General features: G+C 36.4%; 1 protein-coding gene across 1 annotated transcript in view; it reads right to left on the bottom strand.

The window, feature by feature from the left end:
- The window catches only part of STT3B (STT3 oligosaccharyltransferase complex catalytic subunit B), a 100,550-nt gene that overhangs the window by 17,915 nt on the left and 70,285 nt on the right, over positions 1-12,350 (bottom strand). The window contains exons 6-8 of the mRNA XM_061127665.1: positions 6,185-6,283; positions 5,039-5,185; positions 3,898-3,946 (exon numbers count right to left, since the gene is read on the bottom strand). Of these exons, the coding sequence (XP_060983648.1) occupies positions 3,898-3,946; positions 5,039-5,185; positions 6,185-6,283 (295 nt within the window). The remainder of the gene's footprint in view (positions 1-3,897; positions 3,947-5,038; positions 5,186-6,184; positions 6,284-12,350) is intronic.

The following is a 12,350-nucleotide window of genomic DNA, read 5'->3' as shown; positions in this document are numbered from 1 at the left end:
TCTCCCTCTTCTGGCTTAAAAGTACATTCCATTGTTACCTGCTATAGTGGATATAAATCTGACACACATTGGTAAATCCAAAATCAACATACTTCCCCTTAAAATTAGAATTATCTAAGGACAGTTGTGTTGGCTCTGACTTCTAACACAAAAATCTTGCTCAAATAGAAATTTCTTTTGCACTTGTTCTGATGCTGTAAAGAGCAATATTGCATAGGAACCTGGAATGTTAGGTCCATGAATCAAGGCAAACTAGAAGTGGTCAAACAGGAGATGGCAAGAGTGAACATTGACATTTTTGCAATCAGTGAACAAAAATGGACTGGAATGGTGAATTTAACACAAATGAACATTATATATACTACTGTCGGCAAGAATCCCTAAGAAGTGGAGTAGCCATCATAGTCAACAAAAGAGTCCAAAAACGCCGTACTTGGATGCAATCTCAAAAACGACAGAATGATCTGTTTGTTTCCAAGGCAAACCATTCAACATCATAGTAATCCAAGTCTATGCCCTGACCAGTAATGCTGAAAAAGCTGAAGTTGAATAGTTCTATGAAGACCTACAAAACCTTCTAGAACTAACAGCAAAAAACGATGTCCTATTCATTACAGGGGACTGAAATGCCAAAGTAGGAAGTCAAGAAATACTTGGAGTAACAGGCAAATTTGGCCTTGGAGTACAGAATGAAGCAGGGCAAAGGCTAATAGAGCTTTGCGAAGAGAATGCACTGGTCATAGCAAACACCCTCTTTCAACAACACAAGAGAAGACTCTACATATGAACATCACCAGATGGTCAATACTGAAATCAGATTGATAATATTCTTTGCAGCCAAAGATGGAAAAGCTCTATACAGTCAGCAAAAACAAGACCAGAAGCTGCCCACGGCTCAGATCATGAGCTCCTTATTGCCAAATTCAAACTTAAATTGAAGAAAGTGGGGAAAATCACTAGACCATTCGGGTATGATCTAAATCAAATCCCTTACAATTATACACTGGAAGTGACAAATAGATTCAAGGGGTTAGATCTGATACACAAGAGTGCCTGAAGAACTATGGACAGAGGTTCGTGACATCGCATAGGAGGCAGTGATAAAGATCATACCCAAGAAAAAGAAATGCAAAATGGTTGTCTGAGGAGGACTTACAAGGAGCTATGAAAAGAAGAGAAGTAAAAGGCAAAGGAGAAAAGAAAAGATATACCCATTTGAATTCAGAGTTCCAAAGAATAGCACGGAGAGATAAGAAAGCCTTCCTCAGTGATCAATGCAAAGAAATAGAAAACAACACAATGGGAAAGACTAGAAATCTCTTCAAGATAATCAGAGATACTAAGGGAACTTTTCATGCAAAGATGGGCACAATAAAGGACAGAAATGGTATGGACCTAACAGAAGCAGAAGATATTAAGGACACATGGCAAGAATACACAGAAGAATTATACAAAAAAGATCTTCATGACCCAGATAATCATGATGGTGTGATCTCTCACCTAGAGTCAGACATCCTGGAATGTGAAGTCAAGTGGTCCTTAGGAAGCATCACTACGAACAAAGCTAGTGGAGGTGATGGAATTCCAGTTGAGCTACTTCAAATCCTAAAAGATGCTGCTGTAAAAGTGCTGCACTCAATATGCCAGCAAATTTGGAAAATTCAGCAGTGGCCACAGGACTGAAAAAAGTCAGTTTTCATTCCAATCCTAAAGAAAGGCAACGCCAAAGAATGCTCAAACTACCACACAATTGCACTCATCTCACATGCTAGCAAAGTAATGCTCAAATTTCTCCAAGCCAGGCCTCAACAGTATGTGAACCACGAACTTCCAGATGTTCAAGCTGGATTTAGAAAAGGCAGAGAAACTAGAGATCAAATTGTCAACAACCTTTGGATCATCAAAAAAGCAAAAAGAATTCCAGATAGGGAAAGGAGTATGTCAAGGCTGTATACTGTCACCCTGCTTTTTTAACTTATATGCAGAGTACATCATGAGAAACGCTGGGCTGGATGAACCACAAGCTGGAATCAAGATTGCTGGGAGAAATATCACTAACCTCAGATATGCAGATGACAGCACTCTTATGGCAGAAGAACTAAAGAACCTCTTGATGAAAGTGAAAGGGGAGAGTGAAAAAGTTGACTTAAAACTCAACATTCATAAAACTAAGATCATGGCATCTGGTCTCATCATTTCATGACAAACAGATGGGGAAACAGTGGAAACAGTGTCAGACTTTATTTTTGGAGGCTCCAAAATCACTGCAGATGGTGACTGCAGCCATGAAATTAAAAGACACTTGCTCCTTGGATATAAAGTTATGACCAACTTAGACAGCATATTAAAAAGCACAGACGTCATTTTGCCAACTAAGGTCCATCTAGTCAAAGCTATGGTTTTTTCCAGTAGTTCTGTATAGATGTGAGAGTTGGATTATAAAGAAAGCTGAGCACCAAAGAACTGATGCTTCTGAATTCTGGTGTTAGAGAAGACTCTTGAGAGTTCCTTGGAGTGCAAGGAGATCCAACCCGTCCATCCAAAAGGAAATCAGTCCTAAATATTTATTGGAAGGACTGATGCTGAAGCGGAAACTGTAATACTTTGGCCACTTGATGGGAAGAGCTGACTCACTGGAAAAGACCCTGATGCTGGGTAAGATTGAATGCAGGTGGAGAAGGGGACGACAGAGGATGAGATGGTTGGATGGCATCACTGACTCAATGGACTTGAGTTTGAGTAAACTCTGGGAGTTGGTGATGGACAGGGAAGCCTGCATGCTGTAGTCCATGGGGTCGCAAAGAGTTGGACACAACTGAGGGAATGAACTGAACAAACACTTCCTAAGTTTGCACCATTGAGTTCGACTACCTTTTGGATGTGTGACTAGCATAATAACTCATCCAAAAAGATATCCTATTGTGACAATATCTTTTTTAACACGGAGATGGCACAGAGGTGGTTGGTGAGAGACATGAAAAGGACAGGACAGATTTTCTCTGAAATATCCTAAGATTCCAAAGTGGGCAAGTAAAGTTTGAAAACAAGAATAAGTATGACTAATAAAATTTTAACCTAGAATTTTTAACCTAGTCAGAATTAACGGACTTCTACAACTGGGGTTTTTCCCTCAAACTCTCTGGTGATGCAAAGGCTGATCTTTGGGAGTATGTGTCTGTTCGTTTCAGCCATCCATACATCATTTGCTTATGCCCTTTAATTAGGCTTGGGTAGGGGCCTTTTTGGTATTATATCAAAGGGCAGGCCTGTTCAATAAAATGCGGTAGGTTTTTTATTGGGCCACATGGGGTAACAAAAAAGACAGAATAGCAGAATCAAGGGAGAGAGGTCAATTATCACCAAGAGATATCTTCTTATCCTTAGGAAAACATTTTTTAGAGTTAAAGAAAGTATTGAGCTAATGTAAAACTATTTTTTTTATTAACTCATCTCATAAAAGCACCCCTAAAAAACTCAACAGATATCCTCTAGTATATTTGATGGTTAAAAAACACCAAGAAACTTAGATAAAATTAAATTTTTTCTCATATCTACAGCATCCTTAAGGGTTAAAAATTAAATGTTACTAATAGATGGAAACTTTGAATACATTGGTAAAAACAAAAAAAAAAAATCAATCATTAAAATGGCACGTGTTACCTGAAATGTTTTAATAAACAAAAAGGAGTTGTCCATGAAGAACAGAAATATGACTTACATATCAAACTACCAGTGAATTCCAAACAGATATTATAACAAAGACAAAATACAACATTTACTAAACTGGTATATGCTAAATATTTTAGAAGGCTGCCCAGTATTGACAGAGATATTAACAATAAAGAAGACAAAAGAATATTTAAATAACATGAGGGCACATAACTTATCTGCACTTACCCAGTGTCCCACAATGAGTAAAACCTGCCACTCCATGGTGCAATGTAACCTTGGAAGGAAAAATGCAAAGTAAATTTATTGGCCGTTTCATTGTTTTTATTGGTTTTATGTTTACTGATTATCTGGACTAATTTTAAGCTAATGTTAAAAGAACTGCCTTAAAAAAAAAAATAGGTTACACTGTATTTCACACAGCTGGTCACCAGATAAAATAAAGTTAGTAGTAGTAGTGTTAGTCACTCAGTCATGTCCAACTCTTTGTGATCCTACAGATCCTTTGTGATCCTCTGTCCATGGAATTCTCCAGGCAAGAATACTGGAGTGGGTTGCCATTCCCTTCTCCAGGAGCTTTCTGACTCAGGGATCGAACCCGGGTCTTCTGCATTGCTGGCAGGTTCTTCACTGTCTGGGCCTTAGGGATCAAATTAAAAAGATACCCATGGACATTACATTTCCAAAGAAATACAACAAGCTGACTGGTAACACTGTAGACAGCTGATTCTTTTAAACCTCTAATTGACTAATAAAATAAAGATATTAAGATAGCACTGGATAATTTTAAAAAGTGAGAGGTGTCCAGTACGCCAAATTTAGATCAATTACAAAGGTGATTTTAAACATTTGTGCCTTTTACTCCTGTCAATTAATTCTTCATGATTTTAGGAGCTAAACTGGTTCATTAATTTGACATACCTTCAGAAAGAATTTGATTTGTTTCTAGCGACTGGTAAAGTCAGGAAAAGAAAGTAACTTAGAATTCAGAAGCTGACTGAAAACTGATCTGGTTGGCTGTTTAGAAGCAGGAGACAGAGTATATACACACTAGGGAGGGTAAACCTATGCCATTAACACCAGAAACTTTGAATTTTATACATTTTGGGCCTAATCATCTATCAAGAGAAGGATGCTTGAATGTGGATTTAGCAGAACCTGAAGCAACAAAGATATTGTTTAAAAACAGAAGGAAATTTGTAGTGCTGTTCAGATTTTAGAACCTTTGACTTATTATTTTCATATTGTTTATAAGAAAACAATAGCTGACCTACTAAGATAAATGGAACATGTATAAAATTTGCAAAAGAATTTACCTTTTGCAATGACCTAGAGACAAGGTTCACATCCAACAGGTGATGACACCTACCTGTATAAGTCAAATAGATGACACTAAGGAACACAGCACCTGCGGCTAGTGACACACCCAAAAAGAACAGGGTTTGGAACTCTTGTTTTGTTAACCGGTCTCTCAGATACTGCAAGAAAGCATAAGCTTGCAGCAACGCAAAGACACCTAATTAAAGAGAAGGTTCATGTAAGTAATCAACGAAGCACTTTTCCAAGAACATTGAGAAACATTTATTTGGAAGACTATTAGAATACCCTGTACAATTCAGTGATCTGACATTTCCTTTGTCAAATGACAGGTAACCAATTAATACATCCAAAAAATTCTGTTACATATTTTTTTCCCTAATATATGAACAGAGAAGCCCGGAGTGCTGCAGTCCGTGGGGACATGACTTAGTGACTGAGCAACAATATATGGTTACTGTTCATAGCTGGGGTGGGGTGGGTGTGGTTCAATATTCTCACTGAAAATCTGATGATAAAAGCTATGGACCATCATCATCTCAGAAAGTTAAAAATACCGATATTTATAAAATGTTACAAACAAAATGACTACCCACGGATTTTCTATGGGTCATGGACCTTGTGTGGAAATCTCTGATAAAGTTTTATTCACAGATCTCTCATTATATCTTGTTATCTGTGACCCAGATTAATGATGGCAAAATGCTCTGCTTTAGGGAGAAGTATGTGACTTTATAATCAACATAAAAGCCCTTAATTCTAGTTAGTAGGGATGGATAAAATATTTTAGCGAGATGTAAAGAACATAAAAATGAAATGTTCCATTCCACCTAAATTTGGTAAAATGACAACTCAGTAGTATAGTATCTCAGTATACAGATACATTACTATTTAATATTTGTTTATACAAAGCAAATGTTATTTAGTGTTGGCAAAAAAAGGATGCTTTAACCTTCTCAAAACAGCCATACCTAGGAAGACAGGCACTTTCAGAAGCCCAGTATCACAAAGTCTCAATAAATTCTGTCATACTTTACAGTGGTGATATTCATATTTTACAGTGGTGATGTTTTAGAACTAATACAATGAAAATTAGAAACAACAACAAAACCCCAAAAGAACCCTCCATTCCACTGAAGGTCAGTCAGTCATACATTCATGGATTCTTTAGAAGAAAGAACATAAATATTTTTCCTACCCGCAGCTGCCATGTGTTCACTTGTTCTGATTGGCTGGAATCCCACAAAAGGTATCTGCATGGATAATATCAGGCCCACAATATAGAAAGTGCTATATGCTATAAAGACAAAATAGCAAACAAGGACAATTCACTACTGCCATTAAGTACTTCAAACATAAATATATACACGATTCATATATTTTTTTAACTGAAAAAGTTTTAACTGCACTTATTTTAATAGAATTTTGAAGTGACTATTCTATTTGATACCTATTTGATGATTAATCAATCATACATTATAAAACATATAATTATTTTCTGCCATTTAAAAAAAGTATTATTTTAAGGAGACTGGTGCTGTTTTCTTCTTCTGAAAATGGAATCAAATTTTTTCAATCTATCATTAACAATTGTTGACATGACCCAAGAAGCATGTAAACACCATTCTTATTAGCATTAACACAAAGTATGCATGACCAAATGAAAGCTTATCATCATCCTATATGAGTAGCTTGCAGTCTCAAAAGCTTTTAAGTACTTCACAACCTTTTCATAATCTTTTTGTACAGTACTTACCAGTTTAAACAAACTTTATGTCCATCTACTAGGTTTTCTATGATTAAAGAACAAAAGAACTAAGTACACAGAGGTCAAGTCATAAAACAGACTAGTTACAAATTTATTAGGATCTAATAAAGGAAACGTATTTGCTTTCTGCACTGAATATACTATGTAGTATTCTTGGTTTATATCAACCTAAGTGTATAGGCAAATTGGGGAGTGGTTACAGCTTGTATAAAGGATTTGTTTTTGCATTAAGGTATTCACAGATCATTACAGTGAAGTATTTGGAATAGTCGTAATTAAAAATTACTTTGAAAAAAAGTTAAAATTCTTCTGAAATAAGTAAATGTGAAAAATATTCCATTTATAAAGCTTATTATACACATAATCTTGTGAAGGATAGTCAATATATAGTGCTTGGCAAATAAAGTACTCTACTAGGAAAAAAGACTGCAAGAGAACGGTTCAGCAGACGTATCTGTATGCTACACACTGTACAGCACACATACACTTCTCTTCACCCAGCTCAGCTGAGAAAAAACGCTTACTCACTTGGGTTTCTTTTAACAGTGAATAAGCATTCTTTCTCAGCTGAGTTGGGTGAAGAGAAGTGTATGTGTGCTGTACAGTGTCTGATCACGGATGACTACAGTATTAGGAAAAGGATAAGAAGCTTAAGTAAATGTAATAGGAAGGACCAATGTATAAAGCTTTTGATGAATTCAAGCTAACAGAGCTGGCTGTCAAGAGGATCCCGAGGAACAAACTCATCCAACAATGTACTTTCCAGACACATTAGTGTTGGACTAGATATGTGAATGCAAATGCAAGAAAAGTAAGTATGAACAAGAAATTCTATGTCACATATATTTGAACTGCCAACCATTTTGGTTGATGGTGTTCAAATACCAGTATGTTTCTCTTACAAATCAGTCTGTGTAGATGCCCAAAGAGTCAAGGAGGCAGCATTAGGAAAAAAAAATGGGAACATGGTCATTTTGTGACCTTGAAGAACTGTTGTTGTTATTCAGTCACTAAGTCCTGTCCAACTCTTTGTGACTCCATGGACTACAATGTGCCAGGCTTCCCTGTTCTTCACTATCTCTTGAAGTTTGCTCAAATTCATGTCCATTGAGTTGGTAAAGCTATTCAACCATCTCTCCCTCTGCTGCCCTCTTCTCCTTTTGCCTTCAATCTTTCCTAGCATCAGGTTCTTTTCCAATGAGTTGGCTCTTCACAACAAGTGGCAAAATTACTGAAGCTTCAGCTTCAATATCTGTCCCTCCAATGAATATTCAGGATTAATTTTCTTTTAGGATTGACTGTTTGCTCTCCTTGCAGTCCAAGGGACTCGCAAGAGTCTTCTCCAACACTAAAACTCAAAAGCATCAATTCTTCGGTGCTCAGCTTTCTTTATGGTCCAACTCTCAAATCCACACATGACTACTGGAAAAACCATAGCTTTGACTAGACAGACTTTTGTCAGCAAAGTGGTATCTCTGCTTTTTAACACACTGTGTAGGTTTGTCATAGCTTTCCTTCCAAAGAACAAGTGTTTTTCACTTCATGGCTGCAGTCACTATCCACAGTGATTTTGAAGCCCAAGAAAATCTGTTACTGTTTCCACTTTTCCAGGTATATTCAAAAAGAGACTAAATCTGCTAATACTCTCATTTCAGTGGTTTGATGCAGCTACACAGGCATTCACTGCCATTAGGTAAAGAAAACTCTTTATAAAGAAGTGGTACACTAGAGTTCAAGTTAATAAAAAAAAGTGATGGAGATGGGTTCAAGAAAAAGAAACTCAATCTCAAGAAACATAAGAAAGGCCAGGTGGGACTTTAACTTGCAAACACATTACTTTGTAAATATGAGTTAGTGTCAAACAAATCTCAACTAATAGAAACAGACAAGTTCTCAACAATATTTTACCTATAAATATTCCTCTATCCAAACTAATCTCATTTATACCTGCTTATGTGCACTGATGATTCAAAGCTAATAAACGTGATGTATGCAATAATCCGACGATAACCATTTTCTTTTAAGAGAACTTGGTTCATGTCTTCCCTATTTTTATCTTTTTTGGATCAGTGATACTGAGATGTTTACATAGAGGGATGTATGTTCTCCTACTTCATAGTAATCTTTAACACACAAATATTTCCATTGTTAAAGGCCCCAAATGGAGTCAACAGTGCTGAAATTCAAGACTCAATACCCAATCCTAACTGCAACCAACCTTCCCCAGGAATACTATTCTACTAGGTCAGCATGGAATGTTCTGTCAGCACAAATGAGGTAATTCTTTCTAACTCCCACTGCCCAAAGAAAGAGGAGGGAATCTGCCACAAAGACCCTTTCTCTCCCCCACAGGTAGGTTACCTAGGCCTGAAAGGCTTTTTTGGTTACAGATTCCTTGTCTTGCCTATAAAAATCTTTCCCTTACTGTGGTTCTTTGGAGCTCCTTTCTACTTGGCTACATTAGTGATGCTGTCCAACTTATGAATCATTAATAAAGCCAACTAGATACTTAAAATTCACTCAGCTGAATTTTGTTTAAAAAAAAACTCAAGTTCATCTTGCTTATTAATACTGCCCTTCTTCTTGAACCTGTAAAATTAGACATACATCACCATACCTCATTTTAAATCCTATTTACAAACCCATGTTTTAAAACACAGAAAATAAGAATTAGAAATACGTATTAAGAAACAGTGAAACTGGAAGAAATAGTGAAGTAACCCTCAATTCTTAAACATAAACCATTCTCCAATGCAAAATGAAAACATGTTTTTCTCGAGTCTTTGTACTCTATGTTTAAAAATTATCTCTTTAATTCATTCAAATATTAAGTTATGGTCTATTGTGGTCAAGACATTCTAAATAATACAATCCGATAAGAATCAGATATCCAGTTTGGAAAATCAAAGACGTACACAAATTACCACAATACAATGGAGCAAGTACATGTGACACTGGTGGAAAAAAACCCTGGCTCTGTAAGAACTTAAAGGAGGGCGAGAGCTCTGCTTCTTGACCTGGACATTGAAGAGGCACATAATACCACCTGAACCATTCTCTGATATTCTCAGAACCCTCAACAGCACACTCACAGAGCAATCATTCTCCACCAGTTCTTCCTCCAGGCTCTGAAACTTGATCAAACTATGGTCTACATCTTCACAACCTTCTATCCATCTATCTTGACCTACCTTCTTTTTACCCTTTAAACCAGAAGAATAAAGCTCTCTTTCCATCAAAGTAGTGAATTCTAAGAAAACAAACAAGACCAAGAGTGTGGTAAATCATTACATCATGACAATGTTACCACACTGCCATCCTGTGGAAGTATAGTTACTGGCAATTTACTCCTGCAGATAAAATTTCCAATGTGTTAGAATTCCCCTCCAATTATCATTAGGAAGATATATACAAAGTCTGTTAGCTTATTTTTAAGCAAAGAAAATCTCTTTGATTTGGGACAAATAGTAATCTTCTAAAACAGAATCTAAACATCTTTTCACTTTTACAGTACTTTTTCCCCCCCAAGGGTATTGGGTGGGACTAGATTGATACAGAAAAAAATCCAAACCACTGTTCTTGGCTTAAGGTGCACAAATGAGCTGGTCTGTAAAATAAAAGGCACCAAAAGGCCTGATTCGAGTACCAGAGAAATGCCCAGTTTTAATACAAGCTCTTGCTGTTCCCCAAAGTAACCTTGAAGTACTTTCTTTCTCCCTGACAAAGCATCACAACTTAAGTTGACAGCACCCTTCATGCTTTTTTAAAGTACTACTGTACATCCCTTTATGTAAATAAAGTTAGAAAAGGTTTTGTGAATATTATATTCCAGTTAACTCTAATCTACCATGAAATCACCTTAGCATTTGCTCTATCTCCTGGGTGATATTTAATAGAGAGGGCTGGCAAAACACTCCTTTCCCGTTTTTTCTCTCTCAACCACAACAGCACTAACCAAAAGAAAATAGAAAATACTTTAAAACTCAACCAGTTTTGCTTTATTATTAATAAATATGATTAAAGGCTTGTAAGACTGTTGAAATCTGATTAATAAAGATATTTTACTGCTTGATTACTATGAATGCTGATAAATAAAGGGAGTGAAAGATGGGAAGAAACATACATGTTATTATAGCTTATAAGACCCTCCCCCCCCGCCCCCTGCAAAAAAAGACAAACAAACAAAAACCCTCCACGGATTCTTCTTGACCAGCAGACAGAAATATAATGACTAACTTAACAGACACACAAGAGAAAAAATAATTTTTCTTTCTCCAGGATGTGGTTCATTATAAATTGTATTGAATGACTCTTTTAAACTACTATTCTATAAGCTCTATTTGTAAAAGTAGGAAGAAGTGACTTGTGCAAAACATTTGAATGGAGACACAATGACAATCTTTAAAAATAGCAAATATACCTAGTACTGATACTTAAAATGAAGCCAAGCATAGGACAGCAGAAAGAACAACGAAGAAATATAATTTAGAAGTGTAAAATGATGCTCCTCGGTAACTTCTAGAGCTAAACAGAAACGAGGAGGGTAGGGAAGTTAGACTTTGCTAATCTAACTTCACTTCCTTTAGCTCTTCTTCCTCTTCCTGATTCAGGGGCATTTCACAAAGGTCTATCCCTCAATCGTTTCCCTAACTCTGTTCTCCTGACCATTACATTTTCAGGGGGCTAAATTTTTAAAATTAAACAAAGAAACTCTCAGTTCTTCCCCATAACCACTTAATTTAAAAATGTTTTTTCCTTATACCGTTCCAAAACAAAAAGCTCGGAGTTATTGTTTAACTGATCATCTTCTTTTCTGGATTCCAATGCTGGCTTACAGTGTTTTCAGGGTAATGAGATATATATCAACATATTTCCACAGTAAGGTATTTATTTATATGGTGGGCAACACAGTTACAGTGATTTTTTTGCATTACAGAGTACGGAGCCAAACTATCTACATTTAGGCTTCAGCTCCATTACTAGCTACATGATCCTGAGCAAATTATGTCTTCTCTTGTTTAAAGGACCTATCCTCAAGGTGAGGTTATAAACAGTAAAGGAGTTCAATACATGCAAAGAACAGTTCATGGTGTATAAGAACCACCTGATATATACATATGTACTATTTCAGTGGTGATTGTTATCAAGTATGCTGAAGTGGGTATAAACCTAATTAGCAGATTATAATTTTTTTAACTGATATAATACATACTAAAAAAACCCACCCCTTTAAAATGTACCACTGATGGTTATTATAGTCACAAAGTTGTGTGACTGTCACCACTATCTGATTCTAGAACACTTCTCCCCCCCAAGAAGAAACCCTGCATCTATAAGCTGTCACTCTAGTCCCCAAACCCTTGGCAACCTCTAAACCAACTTTCTGTCTCTAACCTGCTTGCTGTCTTTATGGATTTGCCACCTCTGGACATTTCATACAGAAAGAATCTTACAATATATGGCCTTTTGTCTCTGGTTTATTTTACTTAGCACAGTGTTTTCAAGGTTCACGATGTAGCACGTATCACCTTTATTCCTTTTCACTGCCGAACAACATTCCACTGTATGGATACACCACACTTTATCCATTCATCAG

Source organism: Dama dama, chromosome 24, assembly GCF_033118175.1.
Source record: "Dama dama isolate Ldn47 chromosome 24, ASM3311817v1, whole genome shotgun sequence".
Classification (NCBI taxonomy): Eukaryota; Metazoa; Chordata; class Mammalia; order Artiodactyla; family Cervidae; genus Dama; species Dama dama.
This window is presented reverse-complemented; position numbering and strand designations above follow the sequence as displayed.